Genomic DNA, 20,587 nt, shown 5'->3' on the forward strand with positions numbered 1-20,587 from the left:
CAGTTATATTTTTGGTATAAAATGCCAAGAGTAAAAAGTAGACGTCAGTCGGAGAGAGCATTTAGCGCAGACAGCTGATTAACATGAAGTAGTCACTAAATTAGTTCCACCACATTAATTCATTTTGTGAAATGCAGCCTTCATCTACACCAGAAATATTCCCTTATCAGCATTCCAGATTATAAATTTGTGACACAAGGTTGCATTCCTAGAAGGGGCATTATTTTGGACTTTAAATGGCTCCTGCCTTACTGAAGATTTATTCAACTTTCTTGCAACTGTTCTTGTGCCAAAACATAAACCCCTGTTTAGGTTACCCCTGTTTAGGTTACCCCTGTTTAGGTTACCCCTGTTTAGGTTACCCCTGTTTAGGTTACCCCTGTTTAGGTTACCCCTGTTTAGGTTACCCCTGTTTAGGTTACCCCTGTTTAGGTATTTTTATGTAATCACACCTTCGGTCCCTTTCAGACGGATCTATCCAATCAGGTTTTGCGTTTTTCAGGCAGAACAGATTGGAAGGTCATTTATCCCTATAGAGAAGTGGCTGTAAAAATTGTCATGTCAAGTGTCCTGGCGGCTCCGGAGGTAGTTGGCATTCTAAGGTGGGCAGAACGGTTCAGTTCATTCTTGTCCTCTCCCCTGTACACATTTCGGAGGTTGAAACTGTCAGGTGGATTACCTCAGTCGGCAGGTGTTGGACCAAGGGGAGTGGTCCCTTCATCTGGAGGGGTTTCATCAGTTGTCTCCAGTGGGGCATCCCCAAGGTGGATTTGTTTGGCATCTCGGCTCAGCAGAGGTTTGTGGCTTAGTCACAGGATCCTCTGGCGGATGCTACAGATGCGTTGGTTGCCATGTGAGGTCAGTATCCTCGGATTTATGCATTCCCTCCTCTCAAGCTTCTGCCTAAACTTCTATGCAGGATCGAGGCAGAAAGGATTCTGGTTATCTTAATGGCCCCAGACTGGCCTCATCGGCCTGGGTATACCGATCTGGTGCGGCTGGTCGCCAACGTTCTTGGAAGCATCCTCTCAGGGAGGATCTGTGGTCCCAAGGGTCAATCTTCCATCCTGCTTTAGTTGCTGGCTATGACGGCTTGGCTGGTGATCACCAGGTGCTGAAGGGTAGACTTTGTCTGTCCTGAGTCTGTGTTTCAAACGCTGTTAAAAGCTAGGAAATCTACTTCTAGGAAGATCTACCATCGTATGTGGAAGACTTGCATTGTGATTTCTCTTTTGGTTCAGCCTTACTCTTTCGGTGACTCGGATCTTGGCCTTCCTTCAACAGAAATTGGTCTTAAGTACTATCAAGGGTCAGGTGTCGGCCTTGGCAGTCTTTTTTTTTTTTTTTTTTTTTTTTTTTTTTCCCCCCCCAATGGCTCTTGGCCACATACTCCCCAGTACATACTTTTTTTTTTTTTCCCCCACAGGGAGTTGGGCACTTGACCCCTCCAGTGTGTGGGCTCTGTTGCCGCCGTGGTGCTCGGTCTTCCAGAAGCCTCCTTTTTTCTTTGGGAGATTCCCCTGCTTACGCTGTCCCAGAAGGTGCCCTTCTCGCCTTTGCACGCAGGGTTTCAGAATTGGCTGCATTATCCTGTCCACCTTTGTGGTTTACAGAGAAGGTGGCTTTAGCCTCTGTCGTTCCATTCTCAGGTTGTCTCTGATTTTTCATTTGAATGAAGATTGTGTTGCCTTCCCTGTATCCCAGGCCAACACATCCGTAGGAAATTGCTTTTGCATGCTTGGATGTGGGCTGGGCAATTGGAGTGTACCTGGCAGCTACTCAGTCACTTAGGTCAGACTTACTATTTGTGCTCATGGATGGGCTTTGGAAAGGATTGTCGGCTTCCTCTGCTACCATTTCCAGATGGATCAGACGGTGGATCAGGTCTATTCCATCCATGGTCAGGTTCGTCCTTTCCCTGTCCTGGCCTTCCGTCAGGCGTCGGTGACGCAGGTTTGCAAGGCGGCCTCCTGGTCATCGGTGCACACTTTCACAGTTCTATAAAGTGGAAGTGTTGGCATCTGCAAATGCTTCCCTTTTGGAAGGTTTTTGCAGGCTGCTGTTTAGATGACCTGGTCCTCTTTGAGGGTGTATTTGTTTCAGGTGCGCTCCGGTTTACCTGGTTGGCTATAGTTTGGCCTTGAATTTTTTTTTTTTTTTCGTTCTCACCCCTCATGTTTACCTTTTTTGCTTTGGGACATCCCAATGGTTAAGCTAAGAAGTTGTGTCCCTCAATGAACGAAAGAAAATGGATTTTTTGACTTGCCATAAAATCCATTTCTCTGCTGTTGGTTGATGGACACCGCACCCACTGCTCGGTGGGGTTGTACTTCTTCTGACACTGCTTGTAACAAAACGGAGTACCTATAGCAGAGAGGGTGTATACCTCCTCGGACTGCTCATAGGTGTAGCCAGGTTTTTAGTTATTTTTTTAATGCATGGCACTTGAATCATTTTAAATGTGGACTTGATCACTCAATATTTGACAGGCAGCTGACCAGCTGCTTGTGGGATTATCGTTCCCATATACTTGTATGGGAATTCTAAACCTCTATGAACATTGCAGACCCCAAAACTGGAAAAGCTTGTTTAGTTTTTTTTTTTTTTTTCCAAACCAAGAATACTAGCTAAGAGCCGGTTCACACTGAGGCGATCCGACTTCGGGGGGCGACCTGTGAAGTCGCGTGCACCGCGACTTGCAGGGACTTCACATAATGGAAGTCTATGCAAGTCGCTCCCGGGTCACCCCAAAGTAGTACAGGACCCTTTTTCTAAGTTGGAGCGACTTGTGTCGCTCCGATTAGAACGGGTCCTGTACTACTCAATGGACCGCGATATGTCAGGCTGACAAGTCGCGCTAGTCTGAATGGGCTTGAAGTCTTTAGAGAATTAGAATTACCCCCTTACAGATAACTAACAATATTTGGGTCAGTGAACTTATCTGAGAGGAAGAAATTGCTCATTCAAGGAACCCCTAGCAACCTCTAGAGGAGCCCTGGATGAGAAATCGGGTTTTCGACTATCCATGAAGGAGGTATTCTGTAGGTATTCTGTACTATCTAGATTTCCACTTCCCCTTTCCTTTACACCACGGCAACAAAAGTAAGCAACACTTGCATTGCAGTGGACCACACTACTATAGTGGGTAAAAAATTGAGTTTTCCTTTTGTCAGGCTCTTTGACACCCCCTGAATTTAAGCTGTGAGATTTAAAGTCAAATTATTCATGGGCCACATCAGAATTGATTGCACTCAAAGGGCTGGTTGTATCTGTAAAACTAGATGTCCAGAGCAGCACCCCCTTATCTGCTGTCTGGAAGAAGCCAGGAGTGGAGCTGGGAAGCAGAAAGTGCAGGGTCTGGAGGACCAGACGGATCTTCTAGATTGTAAGCTCTAAGAGCAGGGCCCTCTAGTTTCGAATTGTATTGGAACTGTATTGTCTTCCCTCACATTGTAAAGCACTGCGCAAACTGTTGGCGCTATATAAATCCTGTATAATAATTGGAGTCAGTTGCTGGAGTCTGCTGAATGCTGAGACCAGGGAAGTTGGAGACGAGGGGGTGCTGCAGCTGAATAGAGGTGGAGGATCTGTAGGTGTTCTGTCATCCTCTGCTGCTGACTAAGATAGGAGGGGGGCAGAGATGAGCCTCTCTGCACCCAAACAGAGAAGCATAGGACCTGGAGGAATTCTATCCTCTTTTCTGCTGCTGACTGCTGAGACAAGCGGATTGCCGCAGCTACAGGATGTGCGAGGGCCACATGAAATGGCTTGGAGGTCCAGATTCGGCCCCTGGGCCTTGTGTTCGACAGATGTGGCTTAGTTCATCAGAAAGATCCAAATGGGCCCTTGGAGAATCTACACCAATGTGTCCATTCTACTAAGCCTGTAGAATCTATGCTTAATGTTGGATTTTTGTTTGACTTTAGTAACTTGCCAGCTATGGGGTTTCCGTTGGGGAGCAGCTGGTCCTGATAAGTCTGTTGCTGAACTGATGAGTCTACAGGAAACCTGTTTTTCCCATTTGAATCCCTGCACTGTCTTCTGATAAATGTGACCTGCTCTTCATTACAAGCTGTGGTGGGAGAAGGAGGCGGAGGAGCCTGGGAAAATTACTTTTGGTATTGGCCTGCCAGACTTTTTGGGCCATATCCACAGTGAGCAAATAACGTCAAGAAAACACGCAGCCCAGTAGCAGCACAGGCCATATACGGAAAAAGCTTGTTCTAGAGTCGCATTGACTCACAAGTTAGACATCCCAAACGTTTCCTCTTCTGTGCTTCATTCACACTGACCTTTAGCAAACACCCATTCTATAACATTTGTGGGCACTGTTCCTTGGATGTTAGGAGCGCAGCCTGAAGAACCCATTGACATGTATACCATAATTCATCTTTAATGAGTGTTTGGGGGCGTTTGACTTATTTCTGACACATGCAGCCTTTTCACATTTTCGAAATAAAGTTGCCATTGAATGGCAGATATAGGCAAGTGTTTGAACCACAGTGTGCTTTTAAAGCTGAGCTTGAGGCAAATGGCTAAATCAAGAAATGCATTATTGGGAGCTGTATTGCCTGCAAAGGATTTGTATTCTGTCCATCCATTCTAAGATTTTCACAGCTCTGCCCCACAGCACAGCCCTGTCTGGAGCAGTAGACTGGAGTGTTCCTACTGCATTTCTAATGGCACTTTTCCACTGCAAGTACCGGCTTGGCCCGGTTTGCTTTTCCACTGCTGGTACCGCATGGTACGGTGTTGGAACGGTTTGGTATGGTTTGCTTTTCCACTAAAGTAGTACTAAAGTTAAAGTGGGTGGGATAACAACGATTCTCTGACCAATCAGTGGCTAGTAGTGACTGCATGCAAAGGATTGTGGGATATGGTACCGGTATGGTACCTCTTGGAACCACAATCGAGGTGGTACTGTTTTAGAGAGCCGTCCATGCAGTGGAAAAGCGCCACCATACCGAACCATTCCTACACTGTACCATGCAGTGGAAAAGCACAAGCGAGCCGAACCATTCGGTTCCATGCAGTGGAAAAGCGCCGCCGTACCGAACCGTTCCTACACCATACCATGCGGTACCAGCAGTGGAAAAGCACAAAAGCGAGCCGAACCGTTCGGTTCCATGCAATGGAAAAGCACTAAGTATCTTCAGGTCCTGTCTTTCCCCTAACTTGTGAAAGAGGCAGCAGACAGATGGGCTCCTCAATCCTATTGGTACTTATAAGCACACCTGATTGGCTTCTTGTGCTGCTTCTCTCACTACGTGATCTCTGTTCTCTGCAGTTATCAATTTAAATTTAGGTATTTTTAATTTAATTGGGGGGGGGGGAGGGATTAGGATTTGATGTGGTAACCTATTAGGGCTGTAATGAGATGCCAAAAGCAGATACAAGACGGTGTTAAAGGGCCTGTAAACTTTAATTTCATCCAATCTCTAATTCCAGAGATGAATGACAACCTTCGTTCTAGACATCAAGATTGTCCTGCCAGTGATTCGATTTCTTTCTGTACAGTCAATGATCGCATTGGATTTGTTGGTTGTGGGTTCTTCATTCACCTTCGTAATATCTTTGTTTGACCCATACTTATTTTTTTTTTTTTTTTGCAATGAATCCAATGTTGCTACGTCTGTACCATGTGCAAGCATCTTGAATCTTCCCAGTGCGGACCCAATGCAATAAAACCTGACTAGTTCAAACTCTTCTTCTACTCCATCCAAAACATGCACCCCCCCCAATACTTGAACCAATGTCTATCAACGATGTGTACGAGCTGCAGCTCTCTCCCTTAACATTGGCTCAGACATAGCAGTGGCAGCCATTGGCCTCCATAGTCAGTGAGGATGGGCCCTGTTTGGTGTCATTGGGCAGAGGGAAGCTCGGGAGTGTGCATGCACGCAGCAGGGGGAGGAGTACAGAACGCTGGCAATTGACCAGAGGATTGTGGCTATGTGCAAAATGATTAGAGCAGGTAGGTAGAACATAAGTGGCTTTATCTTTAAAGCTAAACTCCAGGCTAAAACCTTCAGTTTGTGTGCTCCCCATGCTTTGCAAACACAAATTGGCTTGTAAAAGTAGCAGTTGCATCACTATTAGGCTGTACCTAGCCTGTAGAGAGCTGTGCTGTGGTAGGGTCCTAGCAGGCTCCCTTTATTAGTCTGTAGAGAACTAATGGCGCTTTTCCACTGCATGGAACCGAACGGTTCGGCTCTCTTTTTGGCTTTCCACTGCTGGTACCGCATGGTATAGTGTAGGAACGGTTCGGTACGATACGGCAGCGCTTTTCCACTACATGGAACCGAACGGTACGGCTCTCACAGTACCTACTCGATTTGTAGTTCCAAGAGGTACCATACCCGGTACCATACCCCTCAATCCTTTGCATGCAGTCACTACTAGCCACTGATTGGTCAGAGAATCCCACCCACCCCGTTGTTATCCCACCCACTTAACTTTAGTACTACTTTAGTGGAAAAGCAAACCATACTGTACCGAACCGTTCCAACACCGTACCATGCGGTACCAGCAGTGGAAAAGCAAACCGAGCCGAGCCGGTACTTGCAGTGGAAAAGTGCCATGGTGCAGAAACCAGACCAGTCCCCCTGCACAAAGAGAACATGGTAGTGTCTGCCTCTGCAATGCAGAGCAACATTACACTGGATTACTGTACAGATCTGAAAGAAATACGCAAAGCGGATTCATTCACTGGATTGCTATCTAGATCTGGAAGAAATGCACAAAGCACAGATTTATTCAAGAAGAATACACTTTTGCATTTAGACGATCTGCTGATTCCAGAGTTCGGCTTTAACTTGAATTGCCTCTTTGATCAGATTCTAGCTAGCTTGACTGTGATGTAGTACCAAAGATTCCTAAAGGCAATGCTGTCTTAAAGCAAATGGTTAACCCGTGTGTGTGTTATGGATGAGGCATAATTTCATATAAAAAAAGGGTTGCGCAGGTTGAATCAGCAGTCTGATTTTGTTTGGTACAGTTTAGTCTTTCCTCGCTGGGAGTTTGGCTGTACGATCTATGAGCACCTTTTACTCTGCTTCTGATCAGTGCGTTGGCTTCCTTTCCTGCATATGCTTTGTAACTCTTGTTATGGAGGTCTTGGGAACCGTCCCAGTTGTGACTTTGTGAGCTGCTGATTTTTTTTTCAGTCTTTACCCCCCCCCCCCCCCTTCTTTGGATGATCAGGTTGTTCAACCTACATTGGCTGAAAAGCCACCATGTGTTAAATGCATTAAGCCAAGGTTCTTGTGGCTTTACTCTGCTGGTTAGTGTTATGAAGCCGTTCTGTGCTCCAAGCAGACTTCAGAAAAGGCTTGTCCCTGACTAGCTGGAAACAATTAGTATGCCTTAAACATGGATGTTGGACAACTGGCTTCTCTCCACCTTCTCATTTGATGTCTGGCAGTGTGTATAATGCTGCTCAGACTGGTGACACATGTTTTTGTAGATTTTATATGCTCATGTTGAACAGTGTACAGCCTTGATTCTAATCACACGGCACCGATCTGTGCTATGCCTCGCACAAACATCCCTGGCACACGTGGGTATGCATGCCCTTCTTGGAAAAGGCTTGTATCTCATATTGATCAGTCACCACACCAGCTATATATGGCTTGGCATACCCCATCAGCTAAGCTGCTCATTCCCTCACTAACCTTGTATGAGACATTCTGCAGAAGATGGGAGATGTGCTATTGGCAGACTATGGATTTTAAAGTTATTCTGTGGTTTAGATGTTTGCAGACCTCTCCACCCAAGACTAGTCTGCATTTTAAAAATCCGCACAAGGGACTAATCTGTAGGATGTCCCTTGTACTGCTGTCTTAGCTGGAATCCTCCCTTATACTGCCCCACACCTGGGGCTATATTCTGGTATTGCAGGGGTTAATAGAGCCGGCTGTACCATTGCTTCTTTGACTGTAGGTTGGGGTGGATAAAAAGGACTGTCCCTTCCATTCATAGATCAGTTTTTATTCATGGCCATTGACTGCTAAAATACCCCAAAAAAGTTGGGCACAAGCTATTGTTTAAAGTGGCTTTAAAATCCAGAAGGTTTTTACCTTCATGCATTGTATGCCTCAAGGAAACCTGCTGTGCACAGCGCCCCCCCCCCCTTAACCGAGCCCAATGTCGATCCAGTGCTGTGCAGGATTGCTGCTCTCCTCTAACCGGCTCATACTCTGCAGTGGGAGCCATTGGCCCTTGCTGCTGTCAATCGCTGCCAGTATGCAGAGTGCAGGGGGTAGGGCTGAGCTGTACTCAGTGGACACAATGTGGCTTGGGAGCGTGCCTGCATGAGTGCCCCCATAGCAAGCGGTTTGCATTGGGGCACTTAGTAGGGGGAAGGAACTAGGATCTCCACCGGGGGGGGGATGGGCCTAAAGAGCATTGGGGTTGCTCTGTGCAAAACTGTTAAAGGGAACATTAAATATCACTTTAAGGCTCATTGGCAACTGATTTGTACAGCCTTGGTAGAAAGTGTTTATGGAGAAACGCCCGAGACAGGAAAGCCCTCAACACCTAACATAAGGGGAGGTGTTCGGGATTGAACTGGGCTGAAAGCATTGCTTGATATAAAGGTGGACAGTTCTGGATTTGTCAGAATAAACCGGTATTTACCTCTTTGAACCTATGACACTTGTATAATAGACCAACTGTAGCAAGTAGGATTCATTGTTTTTCATGCTCTTTAAGGGTTAATGCAGTTGGTCAAGGTCTATCAGTCTTTTTGGAGGTTGTCTTGTGTTCCAGAATTATCCGGGGTCATGCAATGAATTGATCGCTTGGATACTTGAGGAAATCTTGTCGACTCAGACTAAACACTGTCTGAGCTGCACATGCATCCTTGAGGAGATGGATTGATGCTTGTATATGCTGAAGCTTCAAATATTTCTACTTGTAAATGGCCAGCTGACCATCTTTTTCCCTTTTTTAGAGGGTTAGCTATAATCTGTCTCAGCTTGGGCTGAAAACTGTATATATATTAAGACATGCTGGTAGGGTAATTGTATCCTGTTATAAAGAACGGGCCCTACTATGTATGAATGTGAGTTAGGGACCTTAGATTGTAAGCTCCTTGAGGGCAGGAACTGATGTGAATGTGCTATATATATGTAAAGCGCTGCGTAAATTGACAGCGCTATAGAAGAACCTGAAATAAATAAATAAAATAAATATTAAAAGGAAATGAAGGTTCTACATGGGACACAATAGCAATGCTTTGTTTAATCTTTTATGGACAAAATGGCTCAGATTTTTTTTATTTTCTTTCCAGACAGCAAAGCCATCGTAGATGGGAACCTCAAGCTCATCCTGGGTCTCATCTGGACTCTTATCCTGCACTATTCCATCTCCATGCCCATGTGGGATGAAGAGGAGGATGAAGAAGTTAAGAAGCAGACACCTAAGCAAAGGCTTTTGGGATGGATCCAGAATAAGCTGCCCCAGCTGCCCGTCACCAACTTCAGCAGGGACTGGCAAAGCGGCAGGGCTCTGGGTGCCCTGGTTGATAGCTGTGCTCCTGGTAGGTACAGTAGTTCAGTGTGATGGGCTATAAATCCCATATGATGACCTTTAAAACTTGTATTGAGATGGATTTGGAGGTTAATGAGCTGATCAAAAGCCTGTTTTTAAAGCACTACATGCAAGCTGCCAAATGTAGATGCAATATATATTTACTTGTCCAAGGATTAGTTATTGTACAGCCAGTCCTAGCACCCATGCTAGATGAGACAGCTAGGGTAAACCAACTGCAGCAGCACAGTTTGAGAACAAGCCTAGCTTGTGATCGGACAGTGGAAAGGTAGAAGACCATGGTGGTGGCCATGCGCTGTCTTGGGTCGTCTGTGTACCACAACAGATCTGGATTGGATGAGATTTGCCTTTTTCTTTTCTCCAGTGCAGGGGATTGGCCTTATATGAACCAAAGCCTATTACAGTAACTTGGAAGGGGATAGATGGGGATATTGGGTGGGCTAGCAAAATTAAGAATCTCCGCTTTGTATTTTGTAATCTGCACATGGTAAAATGGAACATCTGTCTTAAGTTTGTTACCTATGTGGTATCATTGTGTCAACTCAACCTTCTTAATTGTCTCAGGTTTGTGCCCTGACTGGGATTCTTGGGACACCAGCAAACCTGTGGAGAATGCACGTGAAGCCATGCAGCAGGCCGATGATTGGCTGGGAATTCCTCAGGTGAGCTGCAGATTGCTGAGCAAACGCATCTGCCTCTTGACTTTCCTAAATGCATGCATTATTAAATTTCTCTACGCTAACCCCTCTGAATGCCAAAATGGCTTTCCAGACTTGCAGCACAGAGGTAAGAAGCACCCTGCCAAGTAGTGGAGTATATGCTGTCTACCATTGCAAGGGAGCCCTTGATTTCAACTTAAATACCTGACATGGTCACTTGACATGGAGTTGGGCTTTAATGTGTCACTTGCATAAAGTCCATCAAAGGATGTCCATCCAAGAACACACACTGTTCATAGGGTGACCATTGTGCTTGTGAAATCACGGCAGAACTGTTCATAGGGTGACCACTGTGCTGTGAGATCACGGCAGAACTGTTCATAGGGTGACCATTGTGCTGTGAGATCACGGCAGAACTGTTCATAGGGTGGGTGACCATTGTGCTGTGAGATCACGGCAGAACTGTTCATAGGGTGACCACTGTGGTGTGAGATCACGGCAGAACTCTTCATAGGGTGACCACTGTGGTGTGAGATCACGGCAGAACTCTTTATAGGGTGACCACTGTGGTGTGAGATCACGGCAGAACTCTTCATAGGGTGACCATTGTGATGTGAGATCACGGCAGAACTGTTCATAGGGTGACCACTGTGGTGTGAGATCACGGCAGAACTCTTCATAGGGTGACCATTGTGCTGTGAGATCACGGCAGGACTGTTCATAGGGTGACCACTGCAGTGTGAGATCACGGCAGGACTGTTCATAGGGTGACCACTGCAGTGTGAGATCACGGCAGGACTGTTCATAGGGTGACCATTGTGCTGTGAGATCACGGCAGGACTGTTCATAGGGTGACCACTGCAGTGTGAGATCACGGCAGGACTGTTCATAGGGTGACCATTGTGCTGTGAGATCACGGCAGGACTGTTCATAGGGTGACCACTGCAGTGTGAGATCACGGCAGGACTGTTCATAGGGTGACCATTGTGCTGTGAGATCACGGCAGGACTGTTCATAGGGTGACCACTGCAGTGTGAGATCACGGCAGGACTGTTCATAGGGTGACCATTGTGCTGTGAGATCACGGCAGAACTGTTCATAGGGTGACCACTGCAGTGTGAGATCACGGCAGAACTGTTCATAGGGTGACCACTGCAGTGTGAGATCACGGCAGGACTGTTCATAGGGTGACCATTGTGCTGTGAGATCACGGCAGGACTGTTCATAAGGTGACCACTGCAGTGTGAGATCACGGCAGGACTGTTCATAGGGTGACCACTGCAGTGTGAGATCACGGCAGGACTGTTCATAGGTGACCATTGTGCTGTGAGATCACGGCAGGACTGTTCATAGGGTGACCACTGCAGTGTGAGATCATGGCAGAACTGTTCATAGGGTGACCACTGCGGTGTGAGATCACGGCAGAACTGTTCATAGGGTGACCACTGCGGTGTGAGATCACGGCAGAACTGTTCATAGGGTGACCACTGCGGTGTGAGATCGCTTCAGAAGAAAGTGTCATCACTCTGTTACAGGAAAATAGAAAAAAACAGATCTACTGACAGGATCCACACATTGTGATGGGAACTTGGAGAAACAAACTGCTGTTAATGCTATGAATACAGACTGTTAACTTTTGAGTTTGTCCATAGTTTTTATAACCTACCACCAGTTCAATGTCTTTCCTTGCGTGGTGTAAATGTGGCACACAGTACATTTCTATGTGTTGTGTACTCTTATTTCCCTATTCTCACATGTTTGTATAAACTGTTACGCAGCATACCATGCGGGAGCATAGTGTCAGCGTGGGAACTGAGCAGACAAATAAAACTTGTACTAGAGAACTTAATGTTGGCAAACATACTGGCTTAATTAGACTAATCAAATGATTTCTGACTGGCTGGGTTGGAGCACATCAGTTTCTCCCCTGATCGGTTGAGAAACCAAGAGTGCTTTAATTTATGTTCCCATGAATATATTTTAATGGCATGTAAGCTAAATTTAGAGAAGTACAGTATCTCACAAGTGAGTACACCCCTCACATTTTTGTAGTTTTTTTCTTTTCATGTGACAACACTGAAGAAATGACACTTTGCTACAATGTAAAGTAGTGAGTGTACAGCTTGTATAACAGTGTAAATTTGTCCCCTCAAAATAACTTAACACACAGCCATTAATGTCTAAACTGCTGGCAACAAGAGTACGCCCCTAAGTGAAAATGTCCAAATTGGGCCAAATTAGCCATTTTCCCCTCCCTGGTGTCATGACTCGTTAGTGGTACAAGGTCTCAGGTGTGAATGGGGGGGGGGGGGGGCAGGTGTTTTAAATAGGGGAACACTTTCTCATACTGGTCACTGGAAGTTCAACATGGCACCTCATGGCAAAGAACTCTGAGGATCTAAAAAAAAAAATGTAGCTCTACATAAAGATGGCCTAGGCTACAGGAAGATTGCCAAGACCCTGAAACTGAGCTGCAGCACGGTGGTCAAGACCATACAGCAGTTTAACAGGACAGGTTCCACTCAGAACAAGCCTCTCCATGGTCGAACAAATAAGCTGAGTGCACCTGCTCAGCGTCACATCCAGAGGTTGTCTTTGGGAAATAGACGTATGAGTGCTGCAAGTATTCCTGCAGAGGTTGAAGGGGTGGGGGGACAGCCTGTCAGTGCTCAGACCATACGCCGCACACTGCATCAAATAGGTCTGCATGGCTTTCGTCCCAGAAGGAAGCCTCTTCTAAAGATGTACAAGAGACCCCAAACAGTTTGCTGAAGACAAGCAGACTAAGGACATGGATTACTGGAACCATGTCCTGTGGTCTGATGAGACCAAGATAAACTTATTTGGTTCAGATGGTGTCACGTGTGTGTGACGACAACCAGGTGGAGTACAGACAAGTGTCTTGCCTACACTCAAGCATGGTGGTGGGAGTGTCATGGTCTGGGGCTGCAGGAGTGCTGCCAGCACTGAGGAGCTACAGTTCATTGAAGGAGCCATGAATGCCAACATGTACTGTGACATACTGAAGCAGAGCATGATCCCCTCCCTTCATAGACTGGGCCACAGGACAGTTTTGCAGCATAACGACCCCAAACACACCTCCTAAGATGACCACTGCCTTGCTAAAGAAGCTGAGGGTAAAGGTGATGGACCGGCCAAGCATGTCTCCAGACCTAAACCCTATTGAGCATCTGTGAGACATCCTCAAACGGAAGGTGGAGGAACGCAAGGTCGCTAACATCCAGCAGCTCCATGAGGTCGTCATGGAGGAGTGGAAGAGGACTACAGTGGCAACCTGTGAAGCTCTGGTGAACTCCATGTCCAAGAGGGTTAAGGCAGTGCTGGAAAATAATGGTGGCCACACAAAATATTGACACTTTGGGCCCAATTTGGACATTTTCACTTAGGGGTGTACTCACTTTTGTTGCCAGCGGTTTAGACATTAATGGCTGTGTATTGAGTTATTTTGAGGGGACAGCCAATATACACGGTTATACAAGCCGTACACTCACTACTTTATTCATTGTAGCAAAGTGTCATTTCTTCAGTGTTGTCACATGAAAAGGTGTAAAAATATTTTACAGAAATGTGAGGGATGTACTCTTGTGAGCTAATATATATAATATATTTTTTTTCTATCAAGGGCCCTCTATATGGTGATGAGGGAGGGGGGCCCAACTCTAAAACATGTCCTGGGTTTTCTCAGGTCACTGTACAAGATTTCACGTGGAGCACCACCTGCTGATAACATTTTGAAATTGCGCTGGAACACTAAAATCACCGGTGTTCTGATAGTCAAAGCAATCTAAAGTGTATGGAGCACTCCTGTAAATTCCTTCTGTGATAAAGTGAGCGTACATGTTTAAAGATAGAGCATATATATATTATATATATATATATATATATATATATATATATATATATATATATATATATATATATATATATATATATATATATATATATATATTATATCTCTCCAGGCTCCTCTTGCAAGGGTTACCTGCAAGAACGAGTAAAGCTAAACCTCTCCCCCATCTCTCTAGGTTTGCTTGTGCCTGCAGAGGTTGGGAGATGGTCAGATTGTGCTTGCAAGTGACCATTGTCTGGCTAGCTTGCTTGTATAGTTTTTTCCTCTGACATTTGGAACTGCAGGGCCTGATTGTGAAGGGAGGCTGAGAAAGATGAGGACTTTACATTCAGTCATGCATGTTTTATATATTAGAATATATTCTCTATCTCTTTATTTATCCTCTTAATCAGTGGTGTGCATTAGTTTACCTATAGTTTTTCTTGTGACTGCCTTTTTTTTTTTGACTATGTGAATAATCAGTGCTGAGATTGCTGCATTAATCATTAAATGGACTTTATCATTCTAGGTCATCACTCCAGAGGAAATCGTCGATCCCAATGTGGATGAGCACTCTGTCATGACCTACTTGTCCCAATTCCCCAAAGCCAAACTGAAGCCTGGAGCTCCCCTCAGGCCCAAACTCAACCCCAAGAAGGCCAGAGCCTATGGACCAGGTGAGGGCTATTGTCCAACACTCCCCTGTGCCACTAGGTCATAACAGGAAAAAAAAAAAATGAATAAATGTGTTCACCTAATTGCTTTGGGGGTCTACAAGAAGCTGTGATCCAATTTGGGTGACTTGACCTCTATTACTGGCTTTTCTTCTAGGACTACCTTTACCTGGCTATCCTTTATCTCTACAGTTCTTTCTGAGGCACTGGCTTAGAACAAGTACCTGGAGTTCTGATATTTCATTCTGGGCTTCATTTGATGGATGTTCTTCAGGCCAGTGGCACAGAATGTATTGAAGCTGATGGATCAATATTGGTTCTGGGTAGCCAGCACTTTTAACAGGGTGTTGCCAATGGAAGGCTTGAGGTTTCTTGTTGCATGGGTTTCCTTTATGTTCGAAGATGTCGGATACCAAACTTGTCACATCCCTTTTTATTATTGTACAGGATTTATATAATGCAAAGTTTGTGCAGCACTTTACAATATGACGGAAGACAACACAGTTAAAATACAATTCAATGCAGGAGGAATTTGGGGGGGGGGGGGGGGCGCCCTGCTTGTTGGAGCTTACAATCTACAAGGGAGGGTCAAGTGAAGCAAAAGGCAATAACTTTGCGGGGGGGGGGGGTGTAAACTGATGGAGAAAATGGAAGTACAGTTAAGTGTGGGTAGGGGTAGCCTATGTAGAGGTAAGCCAATGAGTAGGGATTTTCAGTAGTCGAGGAGCGAGATGACCAGGGAGTGAAGTAGGAGCTTGGTTACTGGTTAGAAAGGGGTGTATGTTGAGGATGTTGCGGAGGCTGAGGCGGCAAGATTGGGACAGTGAACTCTCCAAGCCCCACATCCAATCGGAGTCCAGGACTACACCTAGGACCTTGGCATACGTGGATGGGCAGATGGTTGCCATCGATTTTGACAGATAAGGGGAAGGGGCACATGGTGGAAGGGGCACGTGGTGGAGGAAAAATTAGAAGTTGTTTCGGATAGATGAGTTTGAGGAAGTGGTGTGACATCCAGACTGATATAAGTAAATTAGTGATAGGTAAGGGAGTGAGCTGAGGGGTGGATACATGGATTTGGGTATAGTCAGCGTAGAAATGGTATTGGAAGCCATGGGAGGCTATCGGCTGACCCGGAGAGGTCCAAGAACAGAACCTTGGGGGACCCCAACATGGAAAGAGGAGGAAGTAGAATTGGAAGTAACACTAAAGGTGCGGTTGGGGAAGTAGGAAGAGAACAAGTGAAGAGCACAGTCGGAGACCAAAGGTGTGGAGTTTTAAGGTTGGTCAACTGTATCAAAGGCATCAGAAAGGTCTGAGTACAGAATAGTGGCCATTGGTTTTGGCTGTTAGTAGATCGTTTGTTTTAGGAGAGCAATTGATGAGGCTTTTTGTGATCTTTCCAGACTTGTTCAGGGTAGTAATGGTGTTTACTTGCACAGGTATTGAGCCAACTGGGAACATGGTGAAGAAACGTGCAGAATTCACAGTAGAGACCATCAGTGCCGGCTCTGGTGAGGTTATTGTTTATGTGGAGGATCCAGCAGGACACAGAGAAGAGGTAAGCCTGGACTAGGACAATGTGGCATATGTGAAATCATGGCTGTGGTACTTTCAAGAAATATTGCCTTAAGAATAACTTATTAGAAGAACAAAGTGAAGTAACCATTGAAGTCTACCAGTCCTCGGATGTGGTGACTGCATTGACATTGGTGGCTGGTTTTGGAGTCTTTTTTTTTTTTTTTTTTTTTTTTTTATTTTAAGGTGCACCTACAATTTTTAAAGTAATGTAAAGATTTGCTATGTTGTATAAACATTCAGAAGTGGTGTTCCTAAGTTTTACCTTTACAGAATCTTTCCCCTGATAAATACATTTGCTTGTCCTAGTAAGCTCCCGTGCCTACAGCTTCATACTTGGTTTTTGGTTTGAGATTTGGTGATCATTACTGTGTGTATGGTCGTCTTTCCATAGGCTGTTGCATGGGGAAGCAATGCCCTGCCTCTACAAAGATATATAGAACTGCCTCCTATGGTAGTAATTTATTCCCCCCCTTAAGCTCATTCATATGTTCTAAAACCAATGTAAGTGTGGGTTTTTCCCCTTTTTTAAGGTAATTGTTGTTTTTCTCCCAGGCGAAGGTGACGGCAAACAATGACAAGAATAGGACCTTCTCTGTGTACTATATTCCTAAAGTGACTGGGATGCACAAGGTGAGTAGTTGATCTATAAAATTCACTAATGAATTACTTTATTGTAATTCAACCATTTTACATTGGCTTACATCTGGGTACATGCAGTACACCCCTCCAATACATGCTCACTTCCCCATGTTGTCAACACTGCTAGTACAGAGAAATACCTGTTGCCATAAATCCAAGCTTACTTTAGTGGGGAGATTACAGTGCCTGTTTCAATGGAGTTTTAAACAGGATCAGCCCTGCCCAGTTCTTTTGCACTACAGAACGCCACCGCTCCATAATGTGTAAGCCAGGGGTTCGGTAGTCCAGAGGCTCCCTCCAGACAGGGCTGATAACCGATTTGACTTATTGCAGCAGAGTCACTGTTGGCTGCACCATGGGTGCACACTGGATTTCTGGGATGATTAACCAGTATATTTCTGTACTTGCAGCATTTAAGGAGACCAAGCCTGGGGAAATATGAATGTATTGCGCAGATAAATGTTACACTGGTTTAGAGCTACATTGACTAACTGATCCTAAATGTGTTCATCGGGTGACAAGTTTAGCCACCTTCAAAATACAATAAGCCTCTAATGGATCACATCTAGTGGATTAATTGGCTGATACATTTTTTTTCAGGTTACTGTCCTTTTTGCTGGCCAAAACATCGCCAAGAGTCCCTTTGAAGTGAATGTTGACAAATCCCAAGGAGACGCCAGTAAAGTAACTGCACAGGGACCCGGACTTGAGCCCACTGGAAACATTGCGAATAAGACAACCTACTTTGAAATCTTCACAGCAGGTAGAAGGGAACAGCTGAACAGTGTCATAGGGCACTGAGCGAGCGAACAATGCAACTCTTCTTTGGCGCTTACTTTGTTAACCTTTTTAATTTGGATTTGCTTTGACCCCTAAACTTAGATTCCAGGGAGCCCCTCAAATGTGGGTTGTATGAGGTTTCCTACAATCTGTACCTCGCAACTTCCTGACATGATTTGATCATTTAAATTTAAACAAAACCGACCGAGTTTTGGGTAAAGTTGCGCTTTAAATTGAGGGTTTCATTTTGAGGAGTAACTCTTTAAAGTGCAATTGTGTGTTCATTCAAACAGCTGTAGTCTAGTCCTTGACTTCCTGCATATGGCACTGTTGAAAGCTGTTAATCCCATAGTTTATAACAGCCAATTAGGCATCCTTATCTTGGGCATCTATTTTATACCAGCTGTTTACTTCTAAGTATTTTCTTCTGGCTTGTCGGACACTGGCATTTACCCCACTTCATATGCACATCAGGCTTTATGAAAGTCTTTTACTTCCTGCATTGCTTCCAGCAGCCGATCTGTTTCTTACTGGCAAGATTCTTGTCCATTAAAGTGAGATTTAGATGTATATTCAGCAAATGGCTCCCCTGCCAGCTTTTTGAAAAGGTGTTTTTTTTTTTTTTTTTTTTATAAACTCCAGAATGGTTTCCCATCAGGGTTGCAAAAACTCAGTTGAATCCTTATCCAGTTTTATCAAATACATAAGGCTGAGTTGACTAAAATCATTGAGTAACTTAAATTTTTGAAAGCCAAATTCCTGTTAAATCTCAACAGAATACGATATTCAAAATGAACACAACTTCAGAGATTTATTCAGTGAAGTTTTTATATGCTCCTTTAGAAAATCTGCCTCATTCGGTTTTGACTTGAGCTCGCTAGAATCCCACAGAATATACATGTAGTTCCCTGGTATGGGAGTAGCCAGGGATAAGTGGCCTGTATGTCACACAGCCCTAGGTTTCTAAGATCTCGGCAGGGGTTTTCCCAGTACCTTATATCGGATCTAGTTATGGGGTTATCTTGTTCATATTTCCTGCTATAAAGCGCAGGGAAAGTAAAAATCCCCTTGTACTGGGGCTGTCTCCACACTGCAAGGGTTGATTCTAGGGGACCAAAAGGCAATTTTGCCTGATCCATCAGTCACGCAGGCTCCCTCCACATTGCTAGACCAGTCTCTTCTCTCCTAGGCTCTGGGAGTTGCAGGTCCTCTGACATAGTTACATTTGCCCTTGGTGACTACCACTAGTACGAATGACCATGGCAAGACTTTGCTAATTCCTGCTGCTGCTGTCAGAAACTAGCTGTGGCTGCTGCGCCCGTTCATTGTGACAGATCCGTGTACGTATTTGAAAGTCCACACAGAATTTTCAAATGGTGTCTAAAGGTTTTATTCAAGAATAGTCACTAGAGTATCAGAGGGCAATGTTTCCGGGCTGTGCAGGAGCCCTTCCTCAGGCATGCCGGTGAATGGGCTCGGCAGCTACACCTAGCCACTCGCAGCAGCAGGAAACGGCCGAATCCTATTGCTGTCATTGGTGCTGTTAGATGTAGCCTAAACTGCAATGCATTGTCCATAGCCCTGCCTTGGACATGAACACACCAAGGTACAGTTTACTGTGAAGTGTACTGGCTTTGGGGGAGCGCAGAATCAATTTAACTGCTTTTTTTTTTTCCCATACTCCTTGACTTAACAGGATTCTTATTTTCCCTTGGAGATGGGTTAAGCAATATCCTGTGACTGGAGAGGGAAATATTAAGTGTTAGATCAAACTGAGGTGTCAAGTGTTTCCAAGCATTTTCCAGTTGCTGACTTCACACAATTTTTTTTGACTTTTCATTGTTTGCAGGTGCTGGCCTCGGTGATGTGGAGGTGGTTATTCAGGACCCTAATGGGAAGAAGGATACAGCAGATGTCCAGCTAGAGGATAAAGGCAGCAGCACTTACCGCTGCACCTACAAACCTACCATAGAAGGAGTTTACACCATCTTCATAACATTCGCTGGATGTCCGATTCCCAAGAGCCCATACACAGTCACTATTGGGCAAGGTATGGATTTTTTTTTCTGAATGCTGCTTGCAAATGTAATATCTTAAGGGCCGTGCATGGCACATAATACCTGTAGACTATTCAGATGAGAAACAATGGTTTGTGAATCCAAACAAAAATCTCTACACAGCTCTAGTATAAATCCAAATGCAGGTCAACCTGTGACATTTTCGCATTATTAAACTTCACATCATGATGAAAAATGCAAGTGAGTTTAGTCTCTCCATTCTACTAGAACGAAGCACACCAATGGGTCAGGTTGGAAAGGACAGTTTGGTGCTGTACGAGTTGCAGTAGAACCTAATGGGTGGTGGGTTAGGACAGTCTAGTGCTAAAAGCAGTGCTTTGCCTGTTGCAGGAATGACATTTTTGCTAAGTTACACCACTTTTGACAGTGCAGTAACATAACCCATTCCCCCTGATAGATGGATAGCGAGAGAGATAGCGAGATACGCGCCAATGTCCTTCAGTATTGAAATGGGGGGGGGGGGGGGGGGGAATTCTCCGATTAATACTGAAATATTGACGCCCAACCAATAACGTAGATTGACTATGGGCAAGAATCCCCTTTTTGTTTATGGTTTGTTTTTCTCCAAGAATTGGGCAAGATTGGACAAGAATTGTTTCACCAAGAGAACAGCCTTGTAGCCCACAGGCAGAATATAGATTCAAACTTCCAGGCCCACGTTGAGGGCTAAATAAAAAGCAGAAATGGAAAATACAAGTCTGTTCACTAGCAACCAATAGTTTCCCCCATAATTGAACAATTGTGATATGGGCATCATTCCTAAAAAAAAAAAAC

General features: G+C 44.9%; 1 protein-coding gene across 3 annotated transcripts in view; it reads left to right on the forward strand.

The window, feature by feature from the left end:
* The window catches only part of FLNA (filamin A), a 178,061-nt gene that overhangs the window by 109,576 nt on the left and 47,898 nt on the right, over positions 1 to 20,587 (forward strand). For all 3 annotated transcript variants that reach the window (XM_082263326.1, XM_082263328.1, XM_082263327.1), the window contains exons 3-9: positions 9,293 to 9,541; positions 10,117 to 10,214; positions 14,591 to 14,738; positions 16,178 to 16,296; positions 16,869 to 16,946; positions 17,556 to 17,718; positions 19,585 to 19,785. In XM_082263326.1, coding sequence (XP_082119452.1) covers positions 9,293 to 9,541; positions 10,117 to 10,214; positions 14,591 to 14,738; positions 16,178 to 16,296; positions 16,869 to 16,946; positions 17,556 to 17,718; positions 19,585 to 19,785 — 1,056 coding nt within the window. The remainder of the gene's footprint in view (positions 1 to 9,292; positions 9,542 to 10,116; positions 10,215 to 14,590; positions 14,739 to 16,177; positions 16,297 to 16,868; positions 16,947 to 17,555; positions 17,719 to 19,584; positions 19,786 to 20,587) is intronic.

The sequence above is a fragment of the Pelophylax lessonae genome (genome assembly GCF_965119305.1).
Source record: "Pelophylax lessonae genome assembly, chromosome: 7".
NCBI classification, from domain to species: Eukaryota; Metazoa; Chordata; class Amphibia; order Anura; family Ranidae; genus Pelophylax; species Pelophylax lessonae.